This window comes from Drosophila subobscura, chromosome J, assembly GCF_008121235.1.
Source record: "Drosophila subobscura isolate 14011-0131.10 chromosome J, UCBerk_Dsub_1.0, whole genome shotgun sequence".
In the NCBI taxonomy this organism is placed as follows: domain Eukaryota; kingdom Metazoa; phylum Arthropoda; class Insecta; order Diptera; family Drosophilidae; genus Drosophila; species Drosophila subobscura.
The window spans coordinates 3216901-3234811 of record NC_048532.1 but is presented as its reverse complement, the minus strand read 5'-3'; the positions used below and the strand labels follow the sequence as shown (position 1 = coordinate 3234811).

Below are 17911 nucleotides of genomic sequence, written 5' to 3'. Positions count from 1 at the left end.
ACAGTAATGAAAACCGAGCAGGAGGTCTTCGAAGTAATAAAGAAGGCGCCCTTCACTGTGATTGTTGTGTTCATTTGCTTCTTTTCGATATGGTCCGTCATCGGATTGGCGGGATTCCACACCTATCTGACGACGAGCGACCAGACGACCAATGAGGATGTGAGTATGCCAGGGATCCAGGTGATCCAGATCAGACGGACAGCTCTAAGTCATCTCTCCCTTTAGCTCAAGGGATCCTTCTCCTCGAAGGGCGGACCGCGCACCCAGAACCCCTACTCACGGGGCAACATCTGCCTCAACTGTTGCCACATCCTATGCGGACCCATGACGCCGTCTATGATTGACAGGTGAGTGCTCGCCACATTCGCCTGCAATCCAAACTAATCGTCTCCCGGCAGGCGCGGCATTGCTACCGACGAGTACATCCAGCAGATGCAGCACCAGTCCAGCCCCCGGCATGCCCTCAGCGATGTGCTGAGCGCTTCTCATATGGTCACCACCGCGCAGCCCATGCTGGGCGGTTCGGGCGGTGGTATTAGCGGGGCTGGTGGCGGCATCAGCATAGGGGGGGCGGAGCTAAAGCCCCGCTTCTACGACGAGGTAAGCGACCGCACCAATCCAATCCAATCCGATCCGATCCGAGCACCCTCTCACAAAACAATATCTAAATGTCTGGGCACTCTGCTTGCTTGAAATAAATATCCTTATTAAATCTCTCGTACCGACGATCCTTTGTGCACACCATTTTGACGATCTGATCTGTATTTTTCTACTCCTTCTTTTTGTGTTCTATGCAATGTTTCTTTTTGGTAAAAACTACTACTACTCGACCGTCTCACCACTACACACCACCACCACCACCACCACCTCCACTGCCACTACACCTACAACTACAACAACATCAATCGAATCACACTGAAATAACAACAACAAATATATTGACCACCAACACCAGTCTAATCCCTCCTCCTCGACAATGGACGGATCTGGGGCCGCCGCATCAGCCGCCCTCAACGGCCACGGCCATGGACATGGACTCGGACATGGCCATGGCCACGGCAATGGCACCGGCAATGGCAACGGCTTCGAACACCCGCCGCCCAGCTACGACCTGGTCCAGAACGGTAAGTCCCGCAAGCAGCATCAGAGGTGCTCACTGCAAACACTGCTGCCCGCCAGCGCCCAGCACCAGTTCAAAGCCAACAAGCACAAACAACTCAAACACCACCCACAACAACAAGCAAAACCACATCAGCAGCATCAGAAACAGCAACTGGTGGCCGCCGAGCTGCAGATGCACCACGAGGCATTTGCCCGCTCGCACTCGAACCTCCACTCGCCCTCGCTGATGCGCTCGCCGGCCACGTCATCCTCCTACCGGCTGAACCTGAGGCGCTCGCTGCACCTGCCGCTGACGCCGTCGTACGATGATGTGCGAAACTCGCCACTGCCGCTGCTCCACCACCATGTGCACGCCCAACAGACGACTGCCATTGGGAGCGTGTCCGTGGCCACAGCAATGGCTGAGGCAGCGGCGGTGGCAGCCTCTGTGTCGGGAGGCGGTGGCGGTGGCTCATCGTCCTCGACGACGGCACCCACCTCAGGCTCTGCCTCGGCCTCCCTGGCCACGATGCCGCCGCCACTGGCCCCGCGACGACCATCGACGCTGCAGCTTCAGGGCAGTGCAGCGGTGACAGGCAGCAGCACCACGCTGACGACCATACACACGGCGGCACCCCAGCCGCCGGCGCCCAGCGACTTCAAGTACTACTCCCCGCAACGCCACACCGACAACACCACCAAGTTCAACTACCCGTTTGGAAAATCGGCACGTGGGATGCGCCGCCAGTCGACGCAGTCGGTGGACTCGCAAAAGGTGAACATCGCCGGGTACCAGCCGCTGCCGATGCGGTCGCGCTACAAGCACCAGGAGGTGATGTTCGAGCTTAAGTCGCCGACCAACCGGCTGACCATCCGAGAGTGCGACTTTGGCGGTGGCGGTGAACCCTGCGACGACGATCAGTCGATCAAGGACAGCCAGATCTTCCGTGTTAGTAAACGAAATCTTTATATGAATCACCGGTCGCCGTGGAAGGAGCGCGACCGCTACTCAAACCTCTACGAGTACTCGTTCAACATAGATCTCAACTCGATTATCGAGGATGCCGCGGGCAGCGACTCGTCATAGTACGCAGCTCGCTGCCCCCTTCTTGTCGTTGTCCACCTGCCCCGTGCGGTGCTTGAAGTCGCCCTGGACTTCATTAATTGGTTGTTAGGCGCTGTACATAATAAGCTATGGTCCAGGACCAGGCCCTTGGCCCGCCTCCTACTGCTTCCAGCCCACTGCTAGAGAAAGCCCAGTTTTCTTCTGGCTGTTTGGCCATATGCAGGCTATGCAGGCTTCTTTCTTGGCATCAATTGGCATTCTTCGACGAGGGTCTTTGAATTTTGAAGAGGTCTACCCACAGTCTGAATGGGGTATAATACATTTGGCTTCCATGACGCGCTTAGGTGTTAGGAGGTGTCTTCGGTTTGCAGCCCCCTAATATTGTTCTTGAGTTTCCTCCCGTTGTATGCGTAGATTTAGAAGTATGTAAATTGCTAAATTGTATCTTATTATTTTGTTCATGTCCGACCTCCGATATCTGATATCCGCTGTAGAGCCCCTAGCCCCGATCCTGAATGAATTGAAAAGTTGGTTCATAGAAACTTTTACGTTTATGTAGCACCTGTTTCCCTGGCTAATCGAGCCGGTGCTCCTCTGCACTCGCGGTGCAAGGGCGCTCCGGCACCCAGGGGCCAGGAAGGAATCTTTCCTATGTATATGTATGTATGTATATCCACCCTGGTCTACGTCCCATCGCCGCCACCTCCAATAGTGATGCCACCAGCCAAAAAAACGAAAAAAAAACCAAAAAAACCAAACAACCAACCAACATCCCAACCAAGCATGTTCAACTTTAACTTTGTTCGCTTAAAAGATGATTAAGTTTTTGATTTTTGTGTGTTTTGTTTTCGGAATCATGTTAGATTCCTGGCCGAAGGGCCACACCACCAAACGATAGCAGTCACTTGGACTTTCGTTGAAGTTTTGAATAATTTTGAACGGTTTCAACCGAACGAGAAGATGAAATAAGATTACGCCACACCACACCACACCACACTACAGCATAAACAAAACAAAAAACAAATGCAATTGGAGATTAGAAATTAAAAGTTAGCTAAAGTCTTAATGAGCCAAAATAACTGCCATTTATCGAAGCAACATTTTGTTAGAACTTTGTTCATTTTTACAATGAAAATTAAGCGTAAACTAACGTATCAAATTCAATAAGAATTTGATATATGTACTATGATGATGATGCATCGGTTTTAAAGGAGTCATTTTTAACTACCGGCTAGTAGCTACCGAAAATACAACCCACACATTGTTGCCAACGGGACGAATATCGAATATCGAATATCAAACATGGAATTATGTATGTATGTACTTAAGCGTTGAATACTCGTATTGGGGGAGGGAGCGGAGCATTAGCATTGCCAAGTGACTGCAGCAAATAATTAGCAATAGCAAATTTGAAAATTGTGTGTTGAAATCGAAATTGAACCGAAATATGTATGTATTTATACCTAGTTGTAATAGTAATTGACATTTGTTGGGGGCAGAGACAGGGACAGGCCGCAAGCTCTGCGGGTGTCCTGGCATGCTCTGCTGCTGGGTTGGGGGTCACGAGGGAAGCCAACGAAAAGGTCGCCTCAGCTTTAAATCTTGAGCATTAACAATATTATGAGTTCCTTTTATAATTAATTGCAAGCATAGTACGACGCATTAGCGAGGTAATTGAAGTTATAGATAGTTATATATACACATACATACATACATAAATATATAATATATACATATATATATATATATATGAAGCAAGAAGCGAGTGTTAAATGATGCAAAAGTAGATTTATATACCTATATATAGTACATATACAATACATTATGTATGGTTAAATGTTGGGCAATAAAACTTATCGATCTGAATGAAATGTTTGCGGATCGCACACAAACACACACTCACACACACACACACACACACACACACAACTAGAGTATAAGTACGGATCCGGATAGAGGAAGCCTTAAGGTCTGTTCAACGTTACGTTCCTGAACGTCACGACCACACACGATCCACACACGCATACAGACAGACACACTCCACTCCCCAGCAGGGGATCTTGAGTGGGAGCTTCTTCGCTGCAGTTCTTCTTGAGTTTTAGTTCGCGTCTCTCTATCGCCGTCTCGCTGTATCGCTCTCTCGCTATCCATACCATTTCGTTCCCCTTCCGTTTCTTAGTTTTAATTTGAATGGCAAAGCGCGCACTCGTCCATCCACTGAATATAACCTCTTGAATACTCGTACCTACCTACCAATCAACCTACCAATGTTTTCTCCTGATTTATCGCACACTAATGTCAAACTCTTTCTATATCTTTCAACTTGACTGTGGAAATGCAACCAATACAAATTGGTTGCTTGTTGTTGAACAATTTTACAAAAACTAACGATATAATAACGATATATAACCAAAAACAAATACTGCAATTGAGCGAAAGTTGTCGAGGGCCGCTTAAGACTAGAGTAAAAATTGCATTTTAAGCCTTAATTGGGTGAGTTCTCTCCTAAAGCAAAGTAAAATATTTCTAAAGAACAAAACAAAGCATTTTATTGTTGTATTGTATGTACAAATATCCGAAATTACAATTAATAACGCTTTAGACATTCATTTTGGAATTAGCTACACCGCATATATCCCATTCATATATTTCAGTTGATTTACCCCCGACCTCTTGCTTATCTTATCCAGTTGCCACTGCAAATACTAGCTAAAGTATACTCCATATTCGGTTCTACACCTACTACATAATCGTACACATATTCTCATGTTAAGTTCAAACCACCTCATAATCGTACTTTTGACAGACGGAAGGCAACACCACCATCCAGACACACAGACACAAGGAACACACACAAAACAAACCCCAAAAGTTGGAATTAATCACAGTATTTAGCAACGTTTTTATTGGCCACCTCGTAACACATCAGTTCTACTGTATAATCCACCCACTAAATGTATTCACGACATTTTGCAAGCATGCTTTAAATTGATCCACTTCGCACCGAATTTTCCATTGGATCTCACTAATTAGCGCATATTTCACATTTATCTTTTGCGACATTATATTGGGTTGTTTATTGGTTAAGAGCTTATCAATCGACGTATATTTCCAACTAAGTTGATTATCCCTACCACATTCCTGCAAAATGCGCGCATCGCCCGCCTGCAGACGCGGACCATGACAGCGTCTTCGAATGGAATGGGAGTGGGGATTTAAATTCCCGCCCACTCATTGCAATTACACCACCACCCGCCCATTCAATTACACATGTACTGTATGTTCATTTTAGCAGACAATCCGTTTTAATTGAATTACGAATTACGATTTTAATTGCCGCCTTTTCAGCATTTATGATTATTTGCATTTTTAGTCAGTTTTTTTTTTCCCACAGCCAAAACCACAATACAAAACAACACAACGAATCCAAACACTCCACCAAAACCAATAAAAACCAAACCAAACCAAACCCAGCCCAACCATCAACGCCACACAAATAAAAGACACAAAAACCACTAGCAAAAAGTGCTCAAAATTGAAATTCGAATTTTAAATTAGTTGGCAAATTTGTTGTAATGAGCATTTGAATAATTTACATGCATTGATTATACGATATAAACATTCGGAAACATTGAAGCTACACTGTTCACTAATCAGCCACTCCGTTGTCACCTCTGCCCTCTGTCTCGTCCGCAGGTAATTCCAATAGTCTAGCTCAGCTGGTGGACAACGAGATACCCCTAGCCCAGATGGACATTCCGGCGTACACCCAGCAGACGGCCACCCAGGCGCGCCAGTTCCGACACCGGCACCACAAGCAGCGGCAGCTGTCAAACGGAGCCTCGGTCAGCTACGAGAATCGGCTGGCCACGGCTAGCAGTGAGGACGAGCTGGACGACACAGAGGTTGTGGTCGTCGGCAGTCCGGAGGTAGTGGCTGCAGTGGCAGCCATTGCCACCAATAAAGCGCGGGGTTTGCGCAATCGCAGCGGCAGCTACAGCAATCTATTCGACGCGGACTTTGAGGCAGCACTGGTCAACTCCTCCTTGGCTGACGGGCATGCAGTAGCGGAGCCCTCTGGTGGCGCGGCAGCGGGCTCCACCGATGCCTTCAAGCCTTCGGCTGGTGCTGCATTGTTGGCTGTCGCCATGGGCGGTGACCATGCGTTGGCCAGCTCGGTCTCAAAGACGGAGAATATGTACAGCAATGTGCCGCACGTGGCGAATGCCTCTAACGCAGCGCCGCCAGATGCCGGCCTGCATGTCTACTCCAACATCATTGACGAGCGCGCCCAGCAGCATCAGCAAGAGCAGCTGCAGGCCACCACTGTGCTGTCCTCGACGCTCTTGAGCGACGACCTCGATCTGGACGATCCAGTGAGTGCCTCCTTTGTGGGCGCTCACTCGCAACGCAAGTCGATCTGCGACGGGGCGGAGCAGGCCAAGTCAGCGGATCGGCTGCGCATGCTTCACGACACCACGATGATCGACACAGCGCTGGATCTGGACAGCCTCGACGGCTCCAGCATGGGCAACAGCTCGCAGTCATGTCTGGTAAAGTCGAACAAGCCGGCAGCCAGTGGTTCCAATGTGAACATAGTCTGAACCGATCCTTGCCTTGCACCTTTGCCCTGTACAATAGATATTCAGTTTTTGGGTCTGTCGAGTATTACTAATGTTCCATTAAACGAGCCTGACGAGGTTTTCATTTTATCATTTTCCATTTGTGTGTGCTGTGGTGGGTCGAGGGGCAACCAACAAGAGAGATGAGAAGATAAACTATCAGCAGGCAGCTAAAATATTACCTTAACGCGTTACGCATTCGAAACAGATATACATTTATATACATATGTATATATGTACATACGTACATATGTATATGGTATAACTAAGCATTTACACATATGAATGTATGCATGTACAGCAAAACAAAATGTGGTGAACAATGTTAACAATTCAATGGCATTAATGAGGAAAAAAAAGAAGAGAAACCAATACTATATGGGGAGAAACTGTTTATACAATACACGACGCAAACATATAAATCAACTATAAGTACGTACGTAGATAAAGATAAAGATATTTATACATGTATGGTTAGTTATGGAGTACGAGTATCATTTGTAAATTTAAGTTTAACCAGAATACTATCCTGCAATATACATACGTGAAGTTGCAAATAGAACGAGGAGAGGAGGGGGAGAACGAGTATGAAAAATGTTAACAGCATTAGAGTTAAAAGCAACAATGTGGTGTATTAAATGTTCATAAAGTTACCATTAAGTGTATTTCCAATGTGTAAAATGTTATATGACAAATTAAATCGAGTTCGAGAGTTCGACAGCTCCAATGCATGAAAGGGCAAAAATGTTAAGCGTATGTTATGCGAAACTAACAAAACTACAATTATACAAAGAATAAACATTTATAAATAGAGAAAACACACAAATTTCATTTAATTCGGTCGGAATGGAGCAGTTTTTGGTTCGAATCCGATTGTATGGAAATTACCTTTTTAATCCACTTTGAAATTCCGTTTCGCCGTCACACTTGGCGCACTTTTAATGGTCCTACCCTGCCAACTCACTTGAGTTTCGTTAATCGCACAGTGCTGGCACTTTAGCTACAGGTACATAATGGTTGTAATATCCACCATCTAAAAAACAGAAGAAGAGACAAGTTTAAGTTAACGTTTCAACGCAGCTTCGAAAAAAAACAAATATAACATTAACAAAATTATAAAGGGTTGACCGCCAACAAAGACATCACATTCCAACACGTTTACTGAATTGACATTTTTAGTTTGAAAATTGTATTCCTCAATCATTCCGATTGAGATGCTAAGTACACATTAGCTACATGTTTTCTACATTTTGTACGTTGGTGAATTGCATAAGGTCGACGTTAACGTGTCTGGAGGACAAGAAAATACTAAAAAAAAAAATGGAAAAATGCAAGGTATGTGACCTTAGAAGGTTGTAAGGTCCCGTTACCGCATGATCTGAAATCTAATTTTCCGATTTTAAGTTTTCTTTTAAAAATTACTACCAAATGCACCTTTAACCCCATAGAAAATTGATTCATTAATCGTATAAAATTATAGTTTCAGTGCTGAGAGTCCTGACTCGCTGATAGTATTAAATAGAATAGCAAAATCGAGGAAAATGATTTAAAATTGACGGTGTCATGCGGTATATTTTATCGATAAATCCGCGGTCACACTGGTAACATGTCAGCATCAAGAAATATGCAATTTGTTGAAATTAATCCAACAAACACATATTTAAGGTAATTCATGAATTAACTCTTTAAAGCGATAATTATATTCGTCGAGTTTTAGTGGCGAACAACTCATTAAGCACCGCCATTTGGAAATAGAAGCCCCGTGCGGCGGCCCTAAGCGCACACAGAATGAAGGAAGTGCAGCTGAACTCGAGGAAATTACCGCGGCTCTTGGTAAGGCGTAGGATTGATGTGAGTCAATTAAATATAATGTTAATTACTTCAGCCAATCTGCGAGCTCAATTGTCTGTGCCACGCATTGAACGCCTCGGAGGGAGAGCTCTGGCCACTTGGGATAAAGAACAGCAAGCTGCGGAAATACTGCGCAAGGATGGCAAATTTGAGAGCTTTGGATACAGCGTTCAGGGTAAACAATATTTGGAATACTACGAGGCCCTGTTTCTTCTTGAGTTGGTGGGTAAGTCTTTCATTCCGTATAGATTTGTATTCACGTGTAAACGAATTTCAGGGTCGCCTGCAGCTGGAGTACCATGGTGTGACTGTTTCAGTGGAGCAGGCCTATGTCTTGCTGCTTGGAGAGCAGGAAAGCGAAAAGTACAGCAATTACTTGGTTTATTCAATAATGTCTCGTGCTGGTTACATAGTGGTTAGGCATAAGCGCCATCAGCCAACAGCAGAAGCAGTGACCAGAGCAGATTGCATCTGGGCTCTGCTGGATGAGAGGATTGGGAATATCCCAATTGCTGGACATATCAGAGCTTCACCGATGTATGCGCCTGTAGAGAAAGGCATGGAAGAAATGAAACAGCTAATCATGTGGCCAAATATGGAAGATAACGAGAACAGCAGCGAACCGATCGATTTCAAATTTGACACTCGAAAGCGAAAATCAAATACAGCGTCGAAAGGAGATCCTGGCAGCAAGAAGGCATATATATTAACGAGCAAGAGTCTGATAGACCTTCCTAAGACCGAAACGACATTTTCAAGATTTAAAAGTGTCTTTAACAAATTCGACATTGTGCAGCTTAAAAGCAGCGATTACCCATATGATGATGATACTCTACCTTCTCTCAATATATCATTTGACTTGCATCTTCATAATGAAGGTTTCAAAAAGCGTACGCCGAAAACCCCTACGTTCAACGTAATGATTCTCCCGCCCGATGCGCTGTTTCCCACACACAGTGAGGTTGCCCAGTGCCAGCGTCAACAGCGCCATACAGCACCACTGCTCGTCGTGTCCGTTAGCGAATCGAAACAGATACAGGCGTTCCTGTACTATATTAGTTGATGATGTCGGGTTCTGCGGATGTGCTACCTGAATAAATTGTACTTATTGTTAATTTACATGCGCCTCAAAAATTGCCCATTGTGCCTAACTTAATGTAACTACCACTCACTTTATGTTCCACAAAGTGCTGACAGGAGAAGTTCTGTCATTCGACGAAAATTAGTTTATTTGTATGTACATATAATTTTAGCTTCAACAAAATTTACGCCCAGAAATGGTAAGCTTATTATTGGGATGGGATCAGAATAAGTGGGTCACTAATCTGTCTGTAATGTGTTTTTTCAGAACGCACCAATTGTCTGGATAATGGGCGGCCCGAACAGCGGCAAGGACGTCCAGGTTCAAAAAATTGTAGAGAAGTATGGCTTTACGCATATCGATCCTAACGCCATGGTGGACAAAGAGGTGAAACAAACCAGAAAATCGCAATTGCAATACTAGTTGACACATTTGTACTTTTACCAGATTGAGGCTAAGAGTGCAGATGGCAAAAAGTTCGAGGCAATCCGTAAGGATGGCAAGGAAGTACCCTTGGCCGATATAGTGCCGCTGGTGGAGAAGCAAATTATGAGCCAACGGGGCGGGATCAATGGATTTTTAATCGATGGGTGAAATATGGGAATCCATATAAAAAAGATGCACCTGAATATTTATACTACATAATTATAGATATCCGCGCAACGAGGCCGAAGCCAAGGTACTGGAAGATAGTCTTGGCAAGCCTACCATGATCATTGCGTTGGATGTCCAAGGAGACACAAATAAAAAAGAGCCCAAGGCAGTGCTACAAAAATATTCCAACATAACGATGCAACTCAATGCCGAACGTGATGCCAATGAAGTGTTCGAGGACCTAGTTCCCAATATGGAGACACTGGTGAAGAACCGAGGGCCCCAAATCTCAATCGGACGCTAGATCTTGAAAATTGAAGTTGCTTGAACATCCACACAACATAGCCATAGACATTCAATTCAAATCGAAACAAATACAACTTTAGCTCAATAGACCACATACAGAAAAAAGCACACGGTACACAAAAAGCTCAACGCGAAAGCTCGCGTCAGCGCTCGTCTACGCGTGCTGAAACCGTTAGCCGAAAGCCTTTTCATTCAGTCACTCGCAATATACGCTGCATCGAGCGAGGGTGGTGGAAAATCGTCGGTCGAAGAAATCGAACAACTTGAAAATCAACCACAACAAAGAAGAACGCGGCAGGCCAAGAAAGTCAAACAAACATCGGCTCTAAACTAACGAAAAATTCGCGATTTGTTCAACGAAAATCCCTCAGAAGCGACGCATTCATCTCGTATACATCACAATGGTGAGTGAGAAAATGTGCTGGTGCTAGTTCGACTGTACTCGTATACTCGAAATCCCCGCACATTTGTTTGGGTTTTTATATTGCTTTGCTCTGATTTATTTTTATTTATATGCCACTTATGTATATCAGTTTCGCTTTAAGTAAAATTTCTCTTTCGGAATTTTACTACATCCCCCACCGTTTGAACGGCGATAGCGAGAGTTTAGGGATTGCATATACGGCACGACCTTGAGCCACTTTCACGATACTTGCATTTGTGCACTTGACCTTGCCAATCGTTGCAATTACACTTACTCTGGCACATACATATGTACATACGCATTTCGGAACGCATCGCCTCCGATGCGAAATGTTTACTACTCACAGCTTAGAAGCTCCATCAGCTGTTCGCCGCTGATCTGGTATAAATAGAGACTCGGCTAATAGCGACGATTACGTGCCTGTGAAATCCCCCTAAATACATACACAAACAACTAACAAATTAGCAACTCAAATGGCCCGGTCGATCGCAGTAAAAAGCCGAAATTTCACATTCCAAACAGAGAATTTTGACGTCAAAATCCGATAAATTTGCATATATTTATGACCAGTTGCCCGATACTCAGGAATTTCTGGCGGGGCTTGATTCATTAGCATGTCTCCAGTCCCCAAACCCCAGCATCGTCGCCAGAGCAGTTAAATGTGTTTATTGACGCTACCCGAACTAGACACTCATGCCGGTTTTGATTCAGTCGCGACGGATGGAATGATTAATTTAATTACAACAAAAACAGCAGCAATCTTGAGATTGAAAGAGCAAAAGTTGGCGTCCCAAAAAATTCCTGCCCGTTTGCTGAATAGTTTTGCAGTTCCGTTTGAGAAGCGCGCATGTGTGGTCTAACTTTAATAATAGTTTTGATATAATTGGCAGTTTCACGGCGGGAACTTAAACAACTGTTTATACGAGTATTTACGTAATGACCAAGTATGTAAAAGGTCAGTGCTAAAACATATTTACGATGGACACGAAACGCCCTAGCTGCGGATCCCTGAGAATGACATTGAAAAGTCACTGAACTACTACAAATATAACGAAATTACGTAAATCCGATTGAGAATCATAAATTTTCACACGCAACCATAAAGATGCGTAGAAAATGTGCCAAAAGAAAAGCGAGCAGATCAGAGTAAAAATGAATACGAAAACAAGGGTGCTATAGAACAACCTGCTCATTATCAAAGCTGCCAAATTTTTGTTCATTTTGTTTGTCTGGTGATTTTCCCCTTTCCCCAAGTATTCGCTAGGGTGCGACAGTGCGGAACAGGTGAATATCAGCGGGGGATCCGATCCACATCCACAGGCAGCGTGTATAGCACACGCAGATCTCTTCACCACCTACACACGCAATTGAGTCACGAGCCGCCAACAAAAGCGACTCAATTGTTTACAGTAATTGAGATTTTCTCGCTGAAATCAAACCATCAAAAATACAATTTTTTGGGGCTGGATAGAGGTGCCAATTGCTCTGAATGAGATCTCCGACGTGCCATGGATGGCTGGGAGCGGTGAGCTCTGTGCCAGTTCGGTCTCTCGTACCCAGTGCCTTCTGCTCAAGATCAATGTCATGTGGGAATGTAAAATCAATTAGTTCTCGAACTCGACCATAGAGATGGGCGTTCATGGGATGCACATGTGTGTGTGCATGTAAAATATGCCTGGTGGTATGTCTGTTTATATAGCTAGGAAGTTTATTGTCGGCAAACATTTGAGGTACATTTTTTGTTGGCAAAGTGCCCAGAATTCGAATAACTACATATTAACAAATCGAAAACATCCAGATATAGTCCAATAACACTGAAACATTGAGATATCTAACCATCCCCCACAACTGTCTCGATTGTGTAGTTATTTATGTGTCACCAAATGGCAATGAAGAAGGAGGCCCAGGAAAAGCTCAAAGCAGAGGAGCTCCGAAAGGCGCAAGCCGCTGTAAGTAGCCCCAGTCACAAGCCCAGGCCGACGGGCAAAGAAATCTTCTACTAGGTTTATTTGATGTATGGCATGTACATGTACCGTGTGGCCGCTGCTTCAAACCCAATCTCTTAAGACCCCGCTCCCTAACTGAACTAAGCTTGCATCTAAGTAAACACTAACTAAGCTAATTGTAGATGTTACTCGAGTCTCTGTGTTGGTCCCGTCTAACCTCTGTCCCATTTTGCAGTCCGAAATCCCCATCATCTGGATATTGGGCGGTCCCGGCTGCGGCAAAGGCACTCAGTGTGCTAAAATTGTGGAGAAATACGGTTTCACACATCTGAGCAGTGGCGATTTATTGCGCAATGAGGTAATGTTTGAAGAACCTGTCATAGAATAATTAATTGCGTCAGTTAATTGCGAATTTCCATTTTCAGGTGGCATCAGGATCGGACAAGGGTCGTCAGCTTCAGGCCGTCATGAGCAGTGGCGGCTTAGTGTCCAACGACGAGGTCCTTTCGCTGCTGAACGATGCTATCAGCCGTGCCAAGGGTAGCTCTAAGGGCTTTCTCATCGACGGATATCCACGGGAGAAGAACCAGGGCGTTGCATTTGAGGAGCGTATTGCTCCCGCCGATCTGGCCTTGTACTTCGATTGCTCTGAAGACACTATGCTGAAGCGTATAATGGCGCGTGCCGCTGCAGCAGCTGTAAAAAGAGCAGATGACAATGAACAAACCATAAGGGCGCGTTTGCAGACTTTCAAACTGAACACAAGCGCCATTCTGGAGCTATACGCAGACAAAACCTTGACAGCAAGTTCTAAAGTAAACTTATGTCAACATTTCCTAAATAACTTTCGCTTACCCACAGATAAATGCCGAGCGTGATGTTGATGACATCTTCCAGGAGGTTGTCCAGGCCATCGAATGTGTGCTCAAGAAGAAGGCGAAAGCTGCCGCACAGTGCTAGTAGGAAGCGCTCTTACTTAGAAACAGTACCAAAGTTAGCAATACAGCCAAAAATTTATACGCACTTTTTAACGCTAAACTCAAAGAAATCTAAATTACCCCAATGAAAGAGAACCACAACATTTATTATTTTTGAAATGAATGTCATGTTATCCCATTAATCTCATGCGAGATATGGTTGATCGAATGCTCTTAATAAATTTTCACATACATTCAAGAGTTAGTTGATAATTTACTGCGATGTGGAAAAATATGGTTTGAAATGAACTTACCGTTTTGAATCAGAATTAACAATAGAAATGTTAGTAAATTTTTTTAAATTAATGAGCGAAACACAAATATAACTTTACACGAATGTTAGTCGCTTTCCGTGAACAAGACTCTGATTAAATATTTATAAGCCTTAACTGAAAGCACCAAGGACACAGGTTGTTCGAAAGGAAAACATTCGAAACAAATTCGCCTTGACTTCGAGTGTGACAGCCACGTGCTTAGATGTTAATAATTATAATAAAAATTAAAAAGTACAACTTCATTTTATCCACTAAACCAGTTTTTGTTTCTAAGCATCGTGGGAGTAAAACGAAACAAATTGTACTCTGTACTGAAAGATTAATTAGTTTTAAGGAAAGCTATAAAGAACTTAAAACAACTCGGTACATTTTTTTGTTTTGTAATGGGACAGGGAATTTCCCTTTGAAATCCTCGAATAATTATATATGTATGTACATATGTATGACTCCATGTCTCCATGCAAAAGTAGATCGTCGAGTGAATGATCAAATTTGTTTCGAAAACTGGAGTATGATGTTCGAATCTTTCGGTTCTGGCAATTATGTGAGCCATGTTTAATTAGTGGGCTATATTTCAATCAAGATAAAATCAATTTTTTATAAATTTTCATTTGTTTACTGACGAAAGCTTGCGTCATGAATCCGGTGTCTTAGATGCAAAATAGAGCTGACATAATTTTGGCAAATCAATAGTCCCACAACCACCGAGAGAAAAATCGTATCAAGAATCGGCAATATCTGCTCTTCGAAACTGGTAGGAGCCGAATCATCTGTGTTTTATCACGGAACTAAATACCATGTGGAGCAGTCGAGCGTCATCATGTGGAGTGGTGCTCCCCTACAAACTGGAGTGGGCCTCCAGTTCGTGTTCTTGGCAATCGAATTGAGCGTTAAGTCAATATAGAAATTTATGTAAACGAAGTGATTGGCGACAGCTAGAGACGGCGCAGAAGCATTGGCAGCATGCCTCATAATTGTTCGTTTCGTGAGTTATGTAAAAGGCAGCAGCAGCATTCGAATAAGAAAGATTCAGAAAGATACCCATAGGTATAAATACATACGTAGAGAGGCGAAACAGTTAACTGCTCAGAAATTATCACATGGCGACGACGTAAAAGTTTTTATCGGACGATTATCGTTGGACGCGATCTCCGGATTCGGGAATTCCAATTCCACAAAAATCAGCATGACTAAACAGACAGAAGAGCTGAAGCAGGTTTTTTTTTTGATATTGTTGTTTGTTGTTTGGATTTTGGTTTTTTTATTTTCATATACAATTTCTTTATATTTTGCATCGCATTTGTATGCTTTCTTTTTGTTTGGAGACCCACGGGAATTTGGGGTTTTGTCTTTCATTTGGAGCCTTACAATTAAAATAAATATAGATGTTTAAATAGTTAAAACTAAGAACAATGTACAAATTTAGATGGAGAAATTAGCTAACTGAAGGAGTATCTAGACATATATCACACGATTAGAGAATTCTTTCAAGGTAAAGCTATAAAGATTCAGTCAAAGGGGGTAGGTACGACTGGACGTACTCATCCTAAATGAGATTGTCATCACTATACGGATGCTGATGCTGATGCTGCTGCTGCTGATGCGGATGCTGGTGCTGCTGCTGCTCCTGATGCGTTTGGTGTGGCCGGACGTAATGCTGATTCGAGTGGACCCGCTGTGGTGCAGTAAGACCACCAGTCTTACTCTCAATCCAGTCCAAATAGTTTGTGACTCGAGTGAAGCCTCCGGGAATATTGGTTTCGCAGCCATCGGCTGGGCCAAAGCTGGTAATGCCCACAACGGTTTGTGTGTTCTTGAGCACTAGAGGGCCACCGGAGTCGCCTGTGCACACGGTTTCGTCTTTCAGGCCTTTGGCACACAACACACCTGACGTAACCACATCGTATTCCTGTGCGCACTCCTCATTCGAGATCACTTTAAGCTCTGTGTACTGCATCGAGTCCGAGTTGGACATCTCTACCATGGCGCCCCATCCGCTGGCCACCACGCTCATGCCCGTGTACTGTTCATGCCGCTGTCTGCTGGGCAACGAGGCTGCCTGGATACGAGTGGTAAATGCCACATCCATTGGCAGCTTGACCAGAGCGATGTCATTTGCAGCCGTCTCCGGATTGAATTGCTCGTGCACAATGAATTTGTTTGAACGAATCACCAGTCCTCCCAACTGCTCCGTGTCCTCCACGCTCTTGGTGCCCAGGTACACATCATAGTGGGTAACTCCCATGGTGCAGTGGCCGGCAGTGAGTATCCAGCGCCTGTCCAGCAATGTGCCGCCGCACAGAATGCGCTTGCGCCACAGCTGCTTTCCTATCAGCATCACTTGGTAGGGGAACTTTTCGATCTTTCCGAATTTCGACTGGCCAATTGCATAGCCTGTGCTGGGGGCTGGCTCCCACATGAGGAGCAGGACCAAGCCGAGGCCTAGTACGTGTGTGGGACGGAGGAGAGGCATTGTTCTGGCTGCCATTTCTCTGTTATGTTCTGTTGCACTTGTCACTGATCTTTCTTATAATTCTTTATGGGACCGCAATAATCGAGTTTTGTCACTTGCTTGCTTCAGTTGTGGTTTGTGGATCTGCGCGCTTTGAACGTTCGCTTCAATCTAAATCCGTTCTGACGGAGTCGTGATATTTTATACGTCGTCGCTCAGCGAAATAATTTTGCCGGTTTTCTGGTGTCTGGTCCCAGTCGTGTCTCCCCGGCTCTCTCATACGTATCTCTGCCTCTGTCGCTGTGAGTGTATACTCGTATTCGCCAAAGCCTCTCTCCGCTCTCTTCTGATTTGCCAGGGAGACTGACTCTTCTTCGGTAGCTTGTTATTATGACAGCCAACAGGTCGTAAAATCTCGTTTAAAACAAACAAATTGTGTATTAATATGTGTACGTATTTATATATGTATATGCATATGTGTGCATGTATCTGATACTACGCCAATGCTAGCCTAGCTGTGAGCGCGCGAAAGAAAAGTTCAAATGTTGAACTGCAAGCCAGCCTTCCCGCCTGCTGATGGCTGGATGCCCAAGAGAAAACGGAAGTGAAATTGGGTTCGGCTGATTTCGTTTATTCCCGAAATATCAGCGTCTGCTCTTTGGACTTTGAAGATTTCACCAGTTGGAGATGTGCTAAGGATTAGACGAAATCTGTGTTCTCTGGAGAGCATCAAGTTATGAAATTTAAAGAGAAAATTTGAGCCAATGGACAAACAATAGAACAGGTATTCCAGCTGAGCGGAGATCCGAGCTCTGGTCCAGACCCAGCCCCTACCGGAGAAGTGAATTGGGGTGACAAATACGATTTTAATTATGTATAAACAATTTTGGAATTCTGATTAAAAGACTAGTTTTGTTTGTCTTTTTCCTCTGGTCTGGTCTGTTCTGTTCGATTTGCTTTTATTCTGTTCAGTTGAAAATGTTTCATTCAAATGAAAAGGTGGAATTTTTTTTGAAAGTTGCTTTTGCGCATCTTTATTGCATATTTTTCTTCTTTATTCACATACATTTCGGTATAGAGCGGCCTGTAAACAACGGGGACTCCAAGTAGGTTTTTTTCATTCACTGGCGCCATTAGAATTTGTATTAATCAGTTATTCATTTACGCCTCAAAGTCCAAAAATGCTGCTAATTTCCAGCGAAACTTTCGGACGAAT

General features: G+C 44.2%; 5 protein-coding genes across 12 annotated transcripts in view; 4 read left to right on the top strand and 1 right to left on the bottom strand.

The window, feature by feature from the left end:
• The window catches only part of LOC117895635 (palmitoyltransferase app), a 61656-nt gene extending 54049 nt beyond the window's left edge, over window positions 1-7607 (top strand). For 3 of the 4 annotated variants that reach the window (XM_034803393.1, XM_034803392.1, XM_034803390.1), the window contains exons 8-11: window positions 5-159; window positions 226-347; window positions 399-600; window positions 956-3180. In XM_034803393.1, coding sequence (XP_034659284.1) covers window positions 5-159; window positions 226-347; window positions 399-600; window positions 956-2188 — 1712 coding nt within the window. In that variant the 3' untranslated portion in view covers window positions 2189-3180. Of the gene's footprint in view, window positions 1-4; window positions 160-225; window positions 348-398; window positions 601-955; window positions 3181-5863 lie in introns of those variants that run through there. The other variant, XM_034803394.1, reaches the window with a different exon arrangement.
• A 778-nt stretch (window positions 7608-8385) lies between these two features.
• LOC117895636 lies at window positions 8386-9908 on the top strand. Of its 4 annotated transcripts, none has more exons than XM_034803397.1 (5): window positions 8386-8454; window positions 8507-8622; window positions 8675-8862; window positions 8918-9741; window positions 9829-9883. In XM_034803397.1, exons 1-4 carry the CDS (start codon window positions 8396-8398, stop codon window positions 9701-9703), a joined length of 1149 nt encoding a protein of 382 aa, XP_034659288.1. In that variant the 5' UTR covers window positions 8386-8395; the 3' UTR covers window positions 9704-9741; window positions 9829-9883. The 4 variants fall into 4 exon arrangements, with proteins under 4 accessions (XP_034659288.1, XP_034659287.1, XP_034659286.1 ...); XM_034803396.1 differs by having other exon boundaries at window positions 8918-9742; window positions 9805-9861; XM_034803395.1 differs by having other exon boundaries at window positions 8918-9908.
• LOC117895639 (adenylate kinase isoenzyme 1-like) lies at window positions 9807-10713 on the top strand. Its single transcript, XM_034803401.1, has 4 exons — window positions 9807-9920; window positions 9989-10108; window positions 10169-10311; window positions 10373-10713. Exons 1-4 carry the CDS (start codon window positions 9918-9920, stop codon window positions 10617-10619), a joined length of 513 nt encoding a protein of 170 aa, XP_034659292.1. The 5' UTR covers window positions 9807-9917; the 3' UTR covers window positions 10620-10713.
• Window positions 10693-14169, top strand: LOC117895637 (adenylate kinase isoenzyme 1). Of its 2 annotated transcripts, XM_034803399.1 has the most exons (5): window positions 10693-11025; window positions 12911-12994; window positions 13227-13349; window positions 13417-13794; window positions 13853-14169. In XM_034803399.1, the coding sequence occupies exons 1-5, from the start codon at window positions 11023-11025 to the stop codon at window positions 13949-13951; spliced, it is 687 nt and encodes a 228-aa protein (XP_034659290.1). In that variant the 5' UTR covers window positions 10693-11022; the 3' UTR covers window positions 13952-14169. The 2 variants fall into 2 exon arrangements, with proteins under 2 accessions (XP_034659290.1, XP_034659291.1); XM_034803400.1 differs by lacking the exon at window positions 12911-12994 and having other exon boundaries at window positions 10709-11025.
• Window positions 14170-15574: 1405 nt separating this feature from the next.
• On the bottom strand, window positions 15575-16882 carry LOC117894914 (brachyurin). Its single transcript, XM_034802209.1, has one exon. It carries the CDS (start codon window positions 16729-16731, stop codon window positions 15790-15792), a length of 942 nt encoding a protein of 313 aa, XP_034658100.1. The 5' UTR covers window positions 16732-16882; the 3' UTR covers window positions 15575-15789.
• Between the last annotated feature and the right edge of the window lie 1029 nt (window positions 16883-17911).